We start from the raw sequence: 19,155 nt of genomic DNA, 5'->3' as shown, positions 1-19,155 counted from the left end.
TCTATTTTTCTTAATGGGCCATCAAGCAAAAGCACTTCCTTTGACAGGACCCTGCTGAGTCCACTTCAGCTGAAACAGTCTTATGGACCTTTTTATGAATGTGACATTTTTTCCCCTCCTTTTTAACAGCAGCAAATTGAAGCTCTGAAGAAGGTGCCTGGGCCATCACAAGATGTGCTGCCTTTTCTTTTAACTCTGTTTCCAAATTTAGCATTTATCATATGGCAAAGACGCAGCACAATAGCCTGCCTTTAAAAACTACAATCACATTTCACCCTTCAAGGTTCTCATTGCCAAGAGTAAAGTATTCAATTAAGGGAGTTAATTAGAATTAAAAGAGTTAAGGAGTTAAAAGAATAATAATAAATACAATTAATAATTGGATTACGCATATTTAGCACTACTACTAATACTAAAAATTGGTTTCATAATGAATTCATAGCTTGGGAATGATGGCTGAATAACTAACATTTTATGCAGCTCATTTGAAGGCAGACCAGTTAATGAATGTGCATTTAATTACGCAGAACTTACTCTTAAAGCAAAGTGAGCCTATAAAGTTTTAGTTGGCAAATTATTGCATTTTTTTCAAGAGGCCTGCTACTCCCTTAACTATAATATTGTTACTTGGTTTTAACTACAGCTAGAACAATAAAACACGATACATACTGAAGATATACACTCACCTATAGGATTATTAGGAACACCATACTAATACTGTGTTTGACCCCCTTTCGCCTTCAGAACTGCCTTAATTCTACGTGGCATTGATTCAACAAGGTGCTGAAAGCATTCTTTAGAAATGTTGGCCCATATTGATAGGATAGCATCTTGCAGTTGATGGAGATTTGTGGGATGCACATCCAGGGCACGAAGCTCCCGTTCCACCACATCCCAAAGATGCTCTATTGGGTTGAGATCTGGTGACTGTGGGGGCCAGTTTAGTACAGTGAACTCATTGTCATGTTCAAGAAACCAATTTGAAATGATTGGACCTTTGTGACATGGTGCATTATCCTGCTGGAAGTAGCCATCAGAGGATGGGTACATGGTGGTCATAAAGGGATGGACATGGTCAGAAACAATGCTCAGGTAGGCCGTGGCATTTAAACGATGCCCAATTGGCACTAAGGGGCCTAAAGTGTGCCAAGAAAACATCCCCCACACCATTACACCACCACCACCAGCCTGCACAGTGGTAACAAGGCATGATGGATCCATGTTCTCATTCTGTTTACGCCAAATTCTGACTCTACCATCTGAATGTCTCAACAGAAATCGAGACTCATCAGACCAGGCAACATTTTTCCAGTCTTCAACTGTCCAATTTTGGTGAGCTTGTGCAAATTGTAGCCTCTTTTTCCTATTTGTAGTGGAGATGAGTGGTACCCGGTGGGGTCTTCTGCTGTTGTAGCCCATCCGCCTCAAGGTTGTACGTGTTGTGGCTTCACAAATGCTTTGCTGCATACCTCGGTTGTAACGAGTGGTTATTTCAGTCAAAGTTGCTCTTCTATCAGCTTGAATCAGTCGGCCCATTCTCCTCTGACCTCTAGCATCAACAAGGCATTTTGGCCCACAGGACTGCCGCATACTGGATGTTTTTCCCTTTTCACACCATTCTTTGTAAACCCTAGAAATGGTTGTGCGTGAAAATCCCAGTAACTGAGCAGATTGTGAAATACTCAGACCGGCCCGTCTGGCACCAACAACCATGCCACGCTCAAAATTGCTTAAATCACCTTTCTTTCCCATTCAGACATTCAGTTTGGAGTTCAGGAGATTGTCTTGACCAGGACCACACCCCTAAATGCATTGAAGCAACTGCCATGTGATTGGTTGGTTAGATAATTGCATTAATGAGAAATTGAACAGGTGTTCCTAATAATCCTTTAGGTGAGTGTATATATATATATATATATATATATATATATATATATATATATATATATATATATATTATTGGTCAACTGAGAAACAGTGACATGATGTGATAACTAAAAGGCCTTTGATTTATTTGATTTGAGTAGGTTATATCTCACCCTCTTGTTGTCTTTACTGTTTTTTGTTAGTTTGTTTTGTTTGTTTTTCCCAGCCAGTCATATTTTTCATTCCATTTCTGCAGATTCAGTAGAAAATCAGAAACAATCTATTAAATCGGTTCAGAGCTCACTTGCAGTTACACAAATTCAGTTCAATCACTTTTGTCCTAAGGGGTTTCGAGAAGTGCATACAGTGTAGGCCTAATGTTATTATGAATATCTTATTTACGCAAGGCCACTCACATTCGGAAACAAGTGCATTACAGATGATCAAGAAACTATAATAATAATAATAATAATAATAATAATAAACACGGTTACGTTGTGTAGAATGGTTTTGCAACAAATACAGAACACAGTGAAGCAATTAGTTATACTCGGTTAGGGTTAGATGAAGAACAGTACAACAAATGCCAACTATAATAAGCGAGTTGACAGATGACAAGACCACATGCTTGAATGTTGTAGAACTAATGACTGAAGAAAAGGTGCTTCTGATCTGAGTGAGAGTGTGTGTGTCTGTCTGTGTCTCTGTGTGTGGGTGTGTGTATATATGTAGAGATGTATAGTACATTTTTGTAAATGTCCTTTAAGCTTTGGATCAGATGTTTTTTTGCAACTGGATTACACAGAATATGTAAAGGATAATCAGAGCAGCCGGACAGCCTGTGGAGATCAAGTAGATTGCCATACATAATTTAGCTAAATAACTAGCTAAAGAAGTACATTCATAAATTAAAACATTTTTTGTTTTTGTTTTGTTTCATTTTTCCCAAACAGCAGTGAGAAGGGAAAAAAGAGTGAGAGACAGTGAGAGACCATAGTGCATTGCTGGGAAAATAATATAGAATAAACACAGAAGGTCGGATCCATCAAGATATTTTTGCATTTGTTCAGTGATTAGAGGGTTTGGCCAGTGTGACTAAGTGACATTTGTCTGATCCCTTTCTTTTATTAAAGAGCACACTCCTTAATCACAGCAAAGATCAGCGCAATGTGCTTTACAAATGGGACTCCAATTATATGTCTAGTTGAAATGTCTAATGACTGTGGAGACAGAAATAAGAAAATAAATAAAATATTAGAAAGGCTTATGCATTTAGTGCCTTGTGTCTGCTGGTATTTGCAGCAAAATTGCTGTTGATTTTTGCAATTACCTCCAATGGCACTTTCTTTGTGGAAGATAATTGTGATTTTGTGCAGCAAAGTACATGTATTACAAGAAGAACAGATCAAAGATGGACAAAGGAAGCTATTGAATGAATACCAAGAGATAAAAAATTACCTAGAAGACGACAACACTGTGAAATCATAAACTTTGCAGCCATGACATGGAAAAGAGAAGCTGTAGATCGAAGCAAGTGGTAACATCTTGGGAAGCCTTCATCCAGCTGTGGATCGATATGGACTAATGGTGATGGTGTTATATATATTGTGCGTTTGTCTGTGTGTTTCTTCTGTCTTTTTTGTTTTGTTTTGTTAAGCTCAAGACATGGACATTCCTAGTAAGTGTACAATGAATAGATTGTTATTAAAAGATTGTGTCATAAAAAGCAAATATGATTTAATTTGACTGTGCCAGGGAAAATGATGTATTATGTTTTTATATTATTTTGTATATTTCAGGCCTTTATCAGTGCTGAGAGAGAGAGTGCACTGTGATCAGATAGAGAGAGTGCACCATGATCTAAGGGGCTTTATCGCTCCACTTTTATCTCTCTTTATTTCATCTTATCTACTATAATTATGTGCTGCTCATGTGCCTACTAGTGGACACCATCTAACTATTTTGCTCTCTTCACATCAGCAATACCTCTATAAAACAAACAAGTCCACACATAGATAAGCTAATATTGTTTTCATCATTATGGATGTGTTATTTCTCTCCAGATCTTGTGAAGGTCTTGTGATTCATTAGCTGGGTAGTGAGTGTTGTGGAGGGCTGTTGGAGAGGTAGACGATACACACAGGGGCACACAGGGAGTCCAGCACACCAACACCTAAGAGCTTGCAGGGCGTGGGTTGTAAATAAATTAAAATGAGCCTTACAGATTCACCAGATATTTAGGGGAGTAACAGACCCCTCCTTTCAAGTCCTTGCTGATGACGAGGGTCACTTTGGAATTTGAGAGTCCTGTTCAGGATGGTCCAATTATTGGTTGTTGTTGTTTTCCTCCCAATCGCTGGAGATTGTGAGAATGATACTCGAATGACGTCGCAAGTGTGAATCCCCCCCCCCCCCCCCCGTCCCGTCCCGTCCCGTCGCTCTGGCTTTGAATGATTTATTGAAAGTATTGAGCTAATGGAGCTCTGATGGGAGGGCAGGCCCATGTTGTAGTTGATGGCCTGGGCAAGGTAAGAAAACAAGCTAGGTCAGCTGTGAGAAGCTGATAAGGTCCTGACTGGATTGGAGAGATACTGCACAAGGTCAAGTGCTGAGGTAGAGGTGTATTAACTGATGCAGTAGGGCTGTGGTCTGAATTCAATCAAAACCTGGCAGCACTGCTATGAATGGATTTACTTATTAATTCAATATATCTTTGTTTGGACTTGTTGAGGAGGCAGGAGAGCCAGATTGAGTGCTTGGCAAATTTATTTCTCTTTGTGTTGTCATTCTATGCTCTTCTTTTACATATGTCTTTTTTCAGTAACGCTTATCCTTGCCCTTGTGTTATCCAGTTAAAATCAGAATTCATTGCAATAAGTTGTTTTGGGCTGGATTAGCTACGTGTTCACTTTAAAATGCTTTCAGTCAGAATTTTTTATCTGACAGCTGTTTTTACAGAACAGGATTTCAACCCAGGGAGTTCAGTCTGTGATAATATTACATTAAGCCTCACCCGCCATTAACAAAATGCTTTTGAATCAATGTTGCCTGGAGTGCAGTCATACAAAAAAAAAATTGATGTATTAAAAAAAAAAAAATACTGTAAGTACTTCTCAGTGAAAACTAAAATCCTGGTGAGCTTTGACTTGCGTATTCAGACTTAGAAGTTGCAATCTTACCCCGACAGTCACGGCTTTCCCATTGTGGGTACAGCGTTGTGCCTGTAATCCATTTTCTCAAAAAGAGCATAATAAATAAATTGCCACATTCTTACAGCAGTTAACCGCCACCGCTTTCAGCCATTGTCAATGTTGTGCCGTCACTCCGCGGTGCCTTTTTGCATTGTTATGAATAGGTCAAGCACAAGAATTATTGACACATTCCTGGAGACATGCAACCCATGAAAAGGTAGAGTGATCTTTATGAGCCGGGCGCCAATGGCTTTATCTGGAGTCTAGTTAGTGTTTATAGATTGCAGAGAGCTGTAAATTCAGGCCGGATTGGTGGCAATGGTAAAAGCCTAGTCCGAAAGATCAGCTGACCCAGGAAGTAGGAAACATGATTTATATTGTGTTGCTTTGTTTCTTTATTTATCTATCGATGCATTCATTTACGCCTCTCTGATCAGATCTTAAAAGTGTTTGTTTAAGGTACCTCAGACGTTCAAAATCCATTCTGCGTAAATAAATGAAAGGCATGAGCGGAGAGGCGATGACATCAACAAGACAGGGAAACAGGCCATGTGCTTAATCTGAGTAACCTGATCCCACCTGCAACACAGCAAAACTTTGATGGTATAGGACACAGCGCAACGCAGCGCACAGCAACCTTCCAGCCTGGCACACTTGATCTGATTGTATAGGCACTGCTACCAGAATCAAAAGAGCAGTACATTTAATTTATTATTAATCACCAAGTCAGTCTATATCAAGCTGTCTTTAATTTACAAGAGCTGTTCAAGATGAGCAGTACCAGGGGTACCTTATAACGCACAAAAGGCCAGTGTCAAATTACAGGTCAACCAATAAAATGTAGTGTTTAGAACAAATGTTGTACACATAGTTTTCAAGATGTGTTCGTGGAGCAGCATTAAAGGACTGAACCGTTTTCACATTTATAAATAGATGGCAGATTATTTTCTGCACAAGATTTCTAAAGAGGCGTTTATGGGAACAAACATTACTGGTTGTAATAAATCTAGCAGGCTGGAGGAATTTGGTTAAGAATTAGATTGTATGTATTATATGATAAGCCATTTTGAGGATAAAGTGTTATTTTAAACTCATTGCCGTTTAATTGTTCTGTAAATAATCAGTGTTCATTTATAGCTGTTGATATTGCACATCTATCAGTTGTATTATTTTGCAAATTCTGCTTAGGAAGAGAGAACAAAGCACAGGAGAAGTGAGTCATGAAGTTATTGGTTGAATTCACACTGATTTCACTGATGAACTGTTGCTTATTTGGAGCAAATGAAATTGTAATTTCCAGAAAAACGAAATGCATTTGCCTATTTGCAGAATGAAAGAACTATGTATTGTGGTTGGGTATTTAATATTGTATTTATTTTAAGGAAGACTGTAAGACCAGCCAGATTCTGATGGAATTCATATATATATATATATATATATATATATATATGTATGTATGTATATATATATATATATATATATATATATATATATATATATATATATGTATATATATATATATATGTATATATATGTATAGATGTATATGTATATATATATGTATATATGTATATATGTATATGTATATATATACACTCACCTAAAGGATTATTAGGAACACCTGTTCAATTTCTCATTAATGCAATTATCTAACCAACCAATCACATGGCAGTTGCTTCAATGCATTTAGGGGTGTGGTCCTGGTCAAGACAATCTCCTGAACTCCAAACTGAATGTCTGAATGGGAAAGAAAGGTGATTTAAGCAATTTTGAGCGTGGCATGGTTGTTGGTGCCAGACGGGCCGGTCTGAGTATTTCACAATCTGCTCAGTTACTGGGATTTTCACACACAACCATTTCTAGGGTTTACAAAGAATGGTGTGAAAAGGGAAAAACATCCAGTATGCGGCAGTCCTGTGGGCCAAAATGCCTTGTTGATGCTAGAGGTCAGAGGAGAATGGGCCGACTGATTCAAGCTGATAGAAGAGCAACTTTGACTGAAATAACCACTCGTTACAACCGAGGTATGCAGCAAAGCATTTGTGAAGCCACAACACGTACAAGCTTGAGGCGGATGGGCTACAACAGCAGAAGACCCCACCGGGTACCACTCATCTCCACTACAAATAGGAAAAAGAGGCTACAATTTGCACAAGCTCACCAAAATTGGACAGTTGAAGACTGGAAAAATGTTGCCTGGTCTGATGAGTCTCGATTTCTGTTGAGACATTCAGATGGTAGAGTCAGAATTTGGCGTAAACAGAATGAGAACATGGATCCATCATGCCTTGTTACCACTGTGCAGGCTGGTGGTGGTGGTGTAATGGTGTGGGGGATGTTTTCTTGGCACACTTTAGGCCCCTTAGTGCCAATTGGGCATCGTTTAAATGCCACGGCCTACCTGAGCATTGTTTCTGACCATGTCCATCCCTTTATGACCACCATGTACCCATCCTCTGATGGCTACTTCCAGCAGGATAATGCACCATGTCACAAAGGTCCAATCATTTCAAATTGGTTTCTTGAACATGACAATGAGTTCACTGTACTAAACTGGCCCCCACAGTCACCAGATCTCAACCCAATAGAGCATCTTTGGGATGTGGTGGAACGGGAGCTTCGTGCCCTGGATGTGCATCCCACAAATCTCCATCAACTGCAAGATGCTATCCTATCAATATGGGCCAACATTTCTAAAGAATGCTTTCAGCACCTTGTTGAATCAATGCCACGTAGAATTAAGGCAGTTCTGAAGGCGAAAGGGGGTCAAACACAGTATTAGTATGGTGTTCCTAATAATCCTTTAGGTGAGTGTACATGTATATGTATATATGTATATGTATATATATATATGTATATATCGATAGATACACATGTTTAAAATCTGACAGAAAATAGTACACAGGTTGAGCTTCTGTCAAATTTAAAGAACTGGTCAGAAATGTTGATGCGCAGAACTTTCAATATCTTTAGCTGCCATAACCGTTCTTGTGCATTTGCAGCATCTCTAATAAATATGGATGATTTTTCTCTTCTTTTTGTAAATGTCAAACTCTTTATGATTGTGAAAGCCAGGGAACAAGTGGGGAGGAGTTTCTTCCCGACTTCTTTCCACTTTGTCTTCTTTTCTCAAATGCTCCCTTAAGTCAGACAGACACTGACAGACGATTGACAACGTGCAAGTACTTGGATGGGAAGAGTGCTTCGCAGCACGAGGAATAAGTTGGACAAGATACAGCCCACAACTGCAAGGGAGGAGTAGCTTAATGTTTTGTCTTCTTTAATTGGAGGTGCAGTTTTATTTGATGACACAGATAATATGCTACAAAAGACGTTTACCTCCAAAAACATGGAGATCATCCAAGGACTTTAACAAGCTTTATTACAAGCTCAGTCTTCAAACATCTGTCAGTCTGTGGCTGAGCACTCGAAATGAAGTGGGCGCCCAGGGGGACGGGAAACTCACTTTTGGAGGGGGGGAGCTGTCGGTGTGAAGCTGCGAAGCTGGAGAGGTTGTCAGAAAATTTTACATTTTAACTGCTCTCAGTTAAAGTCAAGGATTCTTTCCCGTTTCCCGAGGCCGTTGGGTAACTGCAGCCTTGGACATTTTTTTAAGGATTGTGTAGCGTTCGTCTCGTGTCTGATCTCTCTTTCGCCGTCCATGAGGCGGCCTACTCTTAGGAACCTGATTCCTGAACCCCTAATTCTTAGGGATGCAGCAAGGATGGAACAATAATCAAACTTGAATAGTATAGGCCTGCAGTGATCTTGCTTCTCCTCAAAAGCTGTGAGAAACTGCATAAGTCTATGTGTTGAAATCTGCCAGCAGCCCATGAATACATTCTGCCAAGCAGCCTGGCTCCTCTGCATCCTCTCTAGCATTCACACTAGCATTTATTCATATCACGTGAGCTCTCAAAGATTGTTTCACTTTTTCAGATTCCAAATAAAGCCCAGCATGTGTATTTCTTAAGACAAAAAAATAAAGCAGATGTATTTTAAGAAGCTGTGAAATACATAGTACACCATGAGCTTGAAAAATCTGATTCCAGTTGCTTTTAGAAAAGCAAGTTTCAACAGCATCTGAGTCCATCTGAGATATTATATGATAATACCCTTGGATGCTGTGAAACATTAGGTGCAGATCTATATTTACATACACACACTGACAAACTCACACACACAGTCACACACACACACACTCTCGCACACACTCACAAGCAAGGAAAGGGCTGAGAGAAGAGAGCTCTTCAAAGTGGCTTCACTGACTCTGCAAGAAGGATGTGGCTCCTCACTGGAATGAATGGCTCTCAGACATCGAATCGCTAACACATAAGTCACACGTTTTATTCAAGCTGATCTCAACAAGTGGAACTTCGACTTCATTCCACTCTGCTCCCTTACAATGCTAGACCTTTCACTATTTAATGTATTGATTACTAGCTGAGCACAATTATTTCTGCAGAGGAACAAGCAGCAGACTATAAGTATTTTTAAAGCGAATATCAATCTTACCCCAAAAGCCACCATGTGGTGTGTGAATCTGTTTCCCCACACTGAATAAAGACTCTTCTGAATGATCGTCGAGATCCAAGAGACATTCTGTTGAAGCGAACTCTTGTAGTTCCATCTAAGCAGTCCAACTGCATAGAAATGGAGTCTGAGGCCTTGGTAGCAAGTTTCATTTTCTTCTTTTCTTTTCTGATTGTGTTTGACTGGAGCCAGCTTGGAAAGGGTTGCGCGGTTTTGATTTTAATTCCCTAACAACACCAAAAGCAGCTAGGAGAGAAGGCCCTGAGTAAGCTCCTTTGTCTTCTTAGTGAGACATAATGGAATTTGCTGTTAAACCCCATCATAAAGGGTTCTTTTAAGTTTTATTTAATTTCATTTCTCACAGACCCTAGGATAAGTTTGGCACTCTAATACGGTATTTTAATTTAACTCTAATGTAAGCCTGTAATTGCCTGCTCTGGACGATGCTCAATCTAGCTCAGTCTTCGGCGAGCTGTCGGCTGTGGGGGGGTGATGTGTGTATTGGGGTAGTGTAAGATGGATTCTCACAGCCCCATATATAATTCTGAGAAGGTGTAATAGGGCGACAGGTCTATGAAGAATCCAGAAAAAAAAAATCCAGCTGGAGCTTGATTTAGATATAGCGATTGGGATGTTTTATGTGGACAGGTGCACAATTCAGGCCTCTTCATATATGGGTTAGTAAAGATGTACCTACATACTCACAGTACATATTTTTCATACATGAGATATATCCGATATATTTGAAGAAAATAATTTGTCTGAGTTCATATGTATGTAGGTGAATGTACATATTTATGTATTTATTTATATATATGTATTATTACATATATATTCATTCAACCAATGAAGAAGATAAGTGCAGCTTTAGCAAAGGGGTGGTTAATTCCGAGTAAGTCGATAAATCATATTGAATTACTGGTGCGTAAAGATTTTAATGTTCCCCGAAGGTGGAATTAAGTTTGCACTGAGATGGATTAGCATGGCTGATATTCTGCAGCGCGGAATGCATATTTTAAATTATCCCTGACTAATTTCCATTAAATTGAGATGATACTGATCCTCTGTTTCCTGGGCTGTGCATGAAATGAATCCCATATCCGAGGCAAGGTCAGCGCTGTGTACAAGGCACTCTGTCACTTTTTATGCGTCTGCGATTCCAGTTTTCTCACACACGAGGGACGGTACATGGATGCCGGAGTGTGTGGAGTGCAACCATGTCGAGGTCAACATCGCGCTGCTCCTGAGCAGAACGGCGTGGATCGCATCAGTATCAATGTTTAAGAAGAGAAAAAAACAAAGCAGAAATGTGTTTTGTTGGAATATACCGAAAAGGCATTCCCATATGTTAAGCTTATTTTGTGTATCTATACATTGCAATTGTTGATTTAGTTTTGTCTTCCTCTAGTGTTAGAGTTTGGGCCATTGGGTCAAAGACTAAGCAATGTGTGAAGTTCTCGTTGTCTCTGCAAGTCTCTTCCTGGTTCTTGCCCTCCTTTAGCCAGTTCCTTCCAGGGACCAGGGAGCAGGGCCATTAAATGTTTTCAGGGCCATAAAATTCTCCTCAAAGCCACTGTGTTGCTCTTTGTGACAATTTGCATGATCCTGTTGGTAAATGTACAGGGGGGTGCTCACTATAACATCCTGTCTATGCTGGCTGTACAGTTGTTGTGTAAGATATCACAATTCATACTTTGTAGTCATGGTGCCTTCTAAAGAGAAAATTTAATTCCATGAAATAAATAAGTAAAATCATCCCCTAGAAAGCACAGCCCATTTCAAGTGGAGAATGCTTATCACAGTACTTATGTAGTTATCTTTGTAATGTAATGCCGATCCGTTAATTTATTTCCTTACCAGGAAGATTAACAACAAATTATTGAGTGATGAAAAATGTCACCTTGCCCTTTGGTCTTGTCATTTGTTATCGCAGTTTTGAAGTGAGAGCCCCCCGGGGGGATTTGACAAACACTGAGCTCTGGAAGTGAATGTTCTCTCTTCAGTAGGTATCGCTGAAAATCTCTCAGCTTGCCAGTCACCCTGTGTGCTCCCTCCCCGAGCCTCCCTCTGACTGCACCCATTTCTCGTCTCTATTCCCACTTGCAAGTTACAAGCTGCTCTTCAAAGTGCATCCAACGTACATCCTCATCTGCCATTCTCAATGCTCCGGGGTCCGAGTAATCACGCACATTACACTGGGAATGCTGGCTTTTCTTATATTTAATTTGTGTTTATTTTGTGTTCGGTTTAATAATTTAGTATTTTCTTGAAATAAACTTAAAACATACTCTTTGTTAAAGGCATGCATTTGTTTCAGGGCTCCTTGCATTTGGGCCCGTAAAAAATATATGACATCATTACCCTGTTCTCAAGAGTGTACAAATCCCCTTCCCTCAGGGACCTGTCTTTGATTTGACTATTCTTTAATAAATGATTTGGCCATACATCGCTGTCCAAGGCGACTCTCATTCAACAAGGAAATGTACAAAGACAAATATATATAGTCATTTAAAAAACATAATGCAAAGGTTATATGTTGTACAGTTATATAAGAAGTAACTGTAACAGATCAGGATGTAATGAATATAGCACATGAGATGCAGGAATGTAGAATGCCTGAATATAGGACTAAAAATGAAACCAACGTGCCTGTGGTGTTTTTTTTCCTCTGTGGCCACCGTGCAATTTCACTTTATAGTCTCTGTGGGTTTTGTGGGAGGTAGATGTAGATGCTCTTTTCTATCACCTCATCAAATTTGAGGAGTGAGTGCAATGATTCTCGAGCTTTATTTTGTAATTGTTTAGATTGATATTTGATTATTATTATCATCCTGTGGACATGAGTGAACATGCTTGCAATGCTTTTTCATTGTCTTTGTAGTTAACCCATCGTTTAAGGTGTTATAAGATGGATGGGAATGTTTTGAGGTATTTAGCTGGTAATGTTTTGAAACAAAACATTAATTCTATAATGGTTCTTGGAGGGACACAAATAATAGAAGGCTTTTGAGTCGAATATGTTGACAGCAAACAAACACCATGTAAGCTAGGCAGCTCGTATCTGCATTCTGTTTATGCATCCTTTCCCCAGCACTGGAGTTTAAATGAAGCTTCATTGTTGGAAGGATGGGCTCCAGTTGTATAACACTGAAGATAACAGCGACAAAACAAGACGATGTAATAAATATTCCGGCTTTGCTAAAGGGGAAAGAAGACCTTTTCTGCAGTGCCATTAGCATTTAATTAAAAAAGAAAAAGTCTTCCCACAGTTTTGAACAATGCTTCTGCTGAACAAACATTTCGTGACATTTCTGGCCTTTTCTCTGTGCGGAGGTTTCTCTGCTTCTTTCGGTGGTACCTACGGCGTCTGCTCCAGGCGGTTTGCTTTGAAAACGTCCATGCGGCGTCGAACACGCGACAAGAGGGCTGAATTTTTAATGCACACAAGTTAATTATGTGCATGAGAGTTGACAAGTGGATGCACAATTTCAACCTGCATGCACATGAGCAACAGCAGCGAAAAGAGATCAGTAAGATAACCTGTTTGGCTTTGAAAGCAGAAGGGCAAAATGTAAACTGGTGTATCTCATTAGGAATTCTCTCTCTCTCTCTCTCTCTGCTTTCCCTGTAATGCTCAGTATGAAGCAATTTTTCTTCAGGTCTGCTTGGATTGTATAATAAAAACAAGTGTATCTCACACACTATTTACACAGTTGTTCATCAAAATAATAAAATACAGTGTAAACAAGTACAAACAAACATCCAATATGGAGAGATAAATCAAATGTCACCTTTTTTATTTTTATATTTTTATAGCATCATTTTTGACTGTGTGTGTCTGTGTTTTAATGCCGAAGTGTTACAGAGCCACAATATAAAACAGCTCAATCCCCCAGTGAAATCTCATCCTGTTCAGGTGTTGTCTCCAGCCTCTCAAGTCAGCTTTTTAGAAAATTGCTGTAAAATGTGCCACACATCAATAAAACAAAATGTACACTTTGCAACGGATCTGACAACAGGAGATGTAATGTTTTGTGTGATCCTCACAGTTGTAATACACATGACGATCAAATACATTTCTGTGCATCTTTGTTTTCTTAAATAAACAGGATAGAACAGAAAAAGCAGCAATTATACAATATGTACAGAACTACCTAAATAAATGCAAGCATAATATAAAAAAGTACAGTTACCATATTGGGAAATGTAAAATAATCTTTTAATAATCTCTTATCTTAAATAGGGATTCTTCATATTGTCCTTCTTGGTAGTATCTATACATAGTTAATATAAATATGAATACAGTGGTATGCTACTTTTGCCTGTTTTGACAATTCTGAAGTGACTATCTCTACAGTCAGAATGCAATGCAATGAGTGCATTGGTAACTAGGAACTTTCACTTACCATGCTTTCACCCTGTGATGAGAAATCATTATTCTGGTTAATCAAACTGATTTTGCTTTGCATATTTCTGCATCATAAAAACCTGCCTAACGATTCTCTGAAAACACACCCCTTAAGGGAATCAATTCCATCCCAGATCTTTTGTCACGACCCGTGCCACATCGTACATCTTATCATGACCGAGTGTGTCATCATATCCAGCATTAGCAACTCATTTTCAGAATAATATTAGGTCATGAGCTGAGAGCAAAGGCTCCCATCCAGCAAATCTTTAGCGGATACCTTGTTAGATACTTAATTGATTACTGATCAAATCACACATTTTTGTGCTGGTTGCATGAAACTTGCAATGAAATGGATTATCCAGCACCTCTGCATTTATAACACGTCTCACCCTTATTACCAGAGCTGTGGTGGTTTTCTCACAAACTGAAACCGCCAGAGAGCTGCAGTTCTGTGTCCTTTTATTTCAGCTGTGACCTTGTCTCTGCCAGTTTGGAAATTGCTCTGATGTCCTTTTGGGCTCTTGGGGATTAATCCTGTTGCAAATGCAGACTTGTATATAAATCCCTTATGATGCCTAATTAACCTAGCGGTGTAATTAATAAACAGATTACTACATATATATCGTTTTTACAAGATAATAATAATAATAATAATAATAATAATAATAATAATAATAATAATAATACGTCTAACAGGGCACTTAGCAAAGAAAGTAGGAGTTTATCTAACAGTGAAGACTGGTGTGTGTAACCCTGGAGCCTATGCAAGTTGGGACAGGGAACTTTGCAATAGCTGGACACAGGCAATTAGGCACTCAGATGCAAAATTACCATCAATTCTATGGGCTGAGCTGAGAGCTGTGTTTTCTGAGTGATGGATGGGTTCTTGTCTTGTCAGTAACTAATATTAGAAGGTCAATCTGTTTAACCCAGGTGAACGTGAATAAAGAGCTTGCTTTTATGATTTGCTCTCAGACTGCTATTCTGCACGTCACATATATGTAACATCCTTCCCCGGCATTTGTATTAATTGTAGTTAAAATCTATCTTGCAAAGGTGCCTAGCCAGCAGCCTCACGCCCATCTTATTAAAATGCCTATAAAACACACTATATCATGTGATCCTGGGCCATTATATTGCCCAAGGTTGTGAGGCTGTGAGTGATTTTGCAGCCCTCAGGTTTCCCCGTCAGTTCCTGTTAAGAGGGGCAAAGAGAGCAGACAATAGGTCTCTCTTTACACCAGGCTTGTTTGGCGTAAACTGACTCTCTTCCCTGTTGGGAGCTTTTACTGCAGCTCACACTGGTGCTGAACTGCACTGACTGCAGTGTCGCTGTCCAGCGTCCTGCAACGGCTCTGGCCCAGAGAGTGTAGACATCAATTTAAGGTGCGACCGCCCAAGGCAGCACCACATAATATATATATCACCATCACCATCACTATCACCATCAGCCTATATGACTCCACTGCTTGATGAAGGCCTCCTCAAGATGTTTCCACTTGTTTTGATCTACAGCTTCTGTTCTTCTAGGTATTATTTTTCATCTACTGGTAAGGAAAGAAAAGAAGGTCAATCAATTTCAAGTGGGAGGGGACAGCTCACCCAGGACCCACTACACTGGGAGAGCAGCAAATAACAGAACAGAATAATACAAAACAGAGAGCAGTCAAACCAGACCAAGCAGGCGGTGCGAGAGAGAGAGAGGGAGCGCAGGGCTGACAGCCGGACTGTGACTGACAGGGCCCCTGTGCCGTCACTGAGGCAGGCTGTGTGGCTGACCAGAGTCTGCTGGGGATGTTTCTCAATACAGTCAGGTGCTTGTCCAGTGTAGACTAAGAGAACTGTGATTCAAGGCTCTTATGTAACTTATGTCCCCTCCTACACTTCTTCTGATCCATCTGACATACTGCTGGGTCAGGTTGTAGGGTTTGTACTGTAACACTCTTGGTGCCCTATATGACCCTGTGGGGTGCTTCAGGTTGGTGCTGCTTCCCAGAAACAGGTGGGCTACAGAATGGGAGGTGGCTATTTGCTTTGGTGAGAAAACAACGACAACAAAATATATAGTTATTGTATTATTTCAGGTGGCCTTTGCGGTACCGTTGTATGTCCTATGAAAATACCTTTTTTTTAGTTTTTTTCCCAAACCGACATTCCAACACAGGGATATTCCGTTCCCCGTTATGATTGTCATGATCTGTGCCCTTGACAGTGGCCATACATAGTAAGTCTGTGTCTGTCAAGTCAGTATTAAGATAGTATTAAGAGCTGCGCACACTCCTAAGCTTCGGCAAAGAAAGGCTTTACAAAAGTCTTTAACACAAGAAGTGGAGGTCAATTCGATTTGACATACAGCGCTGTTGAAGAAATGGAAGCTTTATCAAAACAGGACTTAAAAATAAAAACACAAACCAAAAAATAAATAAAAACCATTATCTTGCTCTCAAAACCAATGCACCCTTGCTGTAGGTTACTGGGTGAGAGTCTGAAATACACAATAGTGTGCATTTCAGATGAAATCCCGATGGCTATCTGTGTGCTGGTCAATTGCTTCCTGAGCACATTGTTGCTCCCAACACAAACAGTTTCTTGACACCGTGGAGATGAGTTTTTGTAGATTTTGAACTGTATACGTTTCGGTTTGCTTGTTGTTTGCTCGCTTGCTGGGGCCTTTAGGTTTTCTTGTCGCTGAAAGTCCGTCTGCTGTGTACTAATGAGCTCTTGCAATGTCATATGTCACTTCCAGCCGTCTTTACTGTCTTGTCCTTGACTATGTTTAACAAACTGCCCAATTCAATTATCTTGAAGTGGAGATGGATAATGGGAGAAAAATAAATAAATATATTAGGCTAAATAAAAATCTGTATTCATTTAATAATTGACTGTTGTAAGTTTAATAATAAAATGTGAAAAATCTTTGTTTATTTTACACCAGCAACCAAAAGGTTTTTTCGATTTTACATTGCATAGCTCACCTGGATTATATTTGTATAAGTACAAGTGAAACAAACAAAAGCATACAAACAAAACAAAACCAAAAATGTGTAAGAACTTTTATGAAATCCACTATAATCTGTCTATCTATCTATCTCTAATATATGTACATCATTTAAGTTGTGAGTTGAAATTTAGTTTGATTTTAATTAAATCAAAGATTAAACCATACAAACAAAAATAAAGCAATGGCATACAAATCAGAAAGAAACATTATTCTGTATTTGCTAATACCGTGCATAAAGAGAAAATAAATTTGGAGACATTAGCATCCTTTCTGTGACCTTCATGCAGTTGCAGTGTTCTGTAGAAGCCCTGGAGTACAAGGTTGGAGCAGTGCTAGGGGCTGTGTTACAACAGTGACCATTCCTCCCTTCACTGCTACTTAACATCAGAGCAATCACCTGGTTTAGCAAATGAGCCATGGCAGGACTCAAGACCAGGTATGCCTTCAGACTGCCAAACTGTCAGAGCTGACTTCTGTCAAGACTGAACTGACCTTCACAGGGACTGTTCTGTCAGTAGCATCAAAGCACCTCTGCTGTACAGTGTCTAGTGTGTTTTACATGATACATTATCCCAAATGTGTTCACGCCCTCCCCTCCCATTTTTCAACTCCACCACCTAGTGAACACAATTCTCTCTTTCCACCCCCCTAAGCAAAGACAAACTCACACTTCTAGGACTTTCTTTCTATGTTAGTTGGCAGACTAGAATCAATCGATCTGTGCCAATTCTCCTTTTGCTGTGTACGAAAGAAGACATTAAATGAATACATAAGCAAACTATTTGCACAGTGCTGTCTTAGTCAATAAGTTAGTCTCCGCATCACCCTGTACTTCAGCACAAGTGTTCATTACGTGTCCCGTTTGAAGATGTAGTCCAGAAAGACACATTGTAAGGGACTCGGAGTCTTTCTTAGTGCCATGCAGTTGTCTTAAAGTGTTCCTACCGGCTAGAAGATTTGAGCGAAGGTGGATAACAACTCATAATTCATTTATGTATTGATTTCTTAATCTAATTTTCCTCTTCCTTATCCCTGCAGGACAAATGACATAGGATGAACACTGCTCGTCACCTCTTTCTGTCTGTGCTGTCGTCCCTTCTTGCGCTGGCTGCTGGCTTGGAGCTGCTGGGTCAGAGCACCGCGTGCTCTTCACTGGTGGCGGGGGTGCTGTACGGCTCCTTCTCGCTCAAGGACATCTTCCCCCGGCTCACAGCGGGCTGCTCCTGGACGCTGGAGAACCCAGACCCCACCAAGTACTCCCTCTACTTCAAGTTCAACCACCAGGAGCAAGCCTGCCTTCACTTCTCCCCTATGGTGTTGCCCCTGGACCATTACCTCTCCAACCAGACCTGCACCCAGCTCGACTACTTCGACCACGAGGGTGTGGAGCTGTGCCTGTCGCGCGGGCCCTTCACCTTCCTGCAGTTTGACAAGAACTTCGTGCAGGTGTGCCTGACCGCCGAGCCCCAGGCCGTGCAGTCGCTGCCCGAGGAGGCCTTGGAGTTCCACCTGGTGGAGGTGTTACTTATCAACAATGAGAACTCCAGCCACTTCACCTGTGGCGTGCTGTGTCGCTGGTTTGAGGAGTGCCTGCGCAGCAGCCGGGCAAGTGAGCGCTGTGGGATTACACAGACTGGCTGCATCTGCCCCGATGTCTCTCCACCGATGCCCCTGCTGCCCGTCATGCCGCAGAATGACACCGTCTCCAACGTGATCCTCTCCCCCCCCAGCAGTGACTGCTGCGTCACCCAACTGCATTCTAAGAATGCCATCGCCGTAGCGCCCAGAGACGTCAGGCAAGGTAAGTGCTGTCCCATTTAAGTCACGCTGTGTTTTACTTGGCCATTTGAACAGATGCCTTACGGCAGGCGATGGATGGGCAATAGCAGTAGGCTGTTCTCAACACATGAAAGGCATTAGGAGAAATTGTACCAAGGCCGGATTATTCGATTATTCTGATTATTTCATACAAGTGTGCTGTAAACATTGAAGGTGGACAACTGTAGGACTGCGGTGATACATAACTGAAGAAATAAACTAGGAAAGCCACAGATATGTATTCAGTGCTAGTTTTACAGGGGGTGGGGGTGGAACAATAAAATAAAATGGAGTTGTTAAATGAAACAGCCACATCTGGTCACTTCATTGTCTCG

At 40.4% G+C, this 19,155-nt stretch overlaps 1 protein-coding gene across 6 annotated transcripts in view; it reads left to right on the top strand.

Moving 5' to 3' along the window:
- The window catches only part of adgrb2 (adhesion G protein-coupled receptor B2), a 207,110-nt gene that overhangs the window by 34,431 nt on the left and 153,524 nt on the right, over positions 1–19,155 (top strand). For all 6 annotated transcript variants that reach the window (XM_066717237.1, XM_066717238.1, XM_066717235.1 and 3 more), the window contains exon 2: positions 18,041–18,803. In XM_066717237.1, the coding sequence (XP_066573334.1) occupies positions 18,056–18,803 (748 nt within the window). In that variant the 5' untranslated portion in view covers positions 18,041–18,055. The remainder of the gene's footprint in view (positions 1–18,040; positions 18,804–19,155) is intronic.

The sequence above is a fragment of the Amia ocellicauda genome, chromosome 11, assembly GCF_036373705.1.
Source record: "Amia ocellicauda isolate fAmiCal2 chromosome 11, fAmiCal2.hap1, whole genome shotgun sequence".
Classification (NCBI taxonomy): Eukaryota; Metazoa; Chordata; class Actinopteri; order Amiiformes; family Amiidae; genus Amia; species Amia ocellicauda.
Note: the sequence above shows the minus strand (reverse complement) of the source record. Positions and strands in the feature narration are given on the sequence as shown.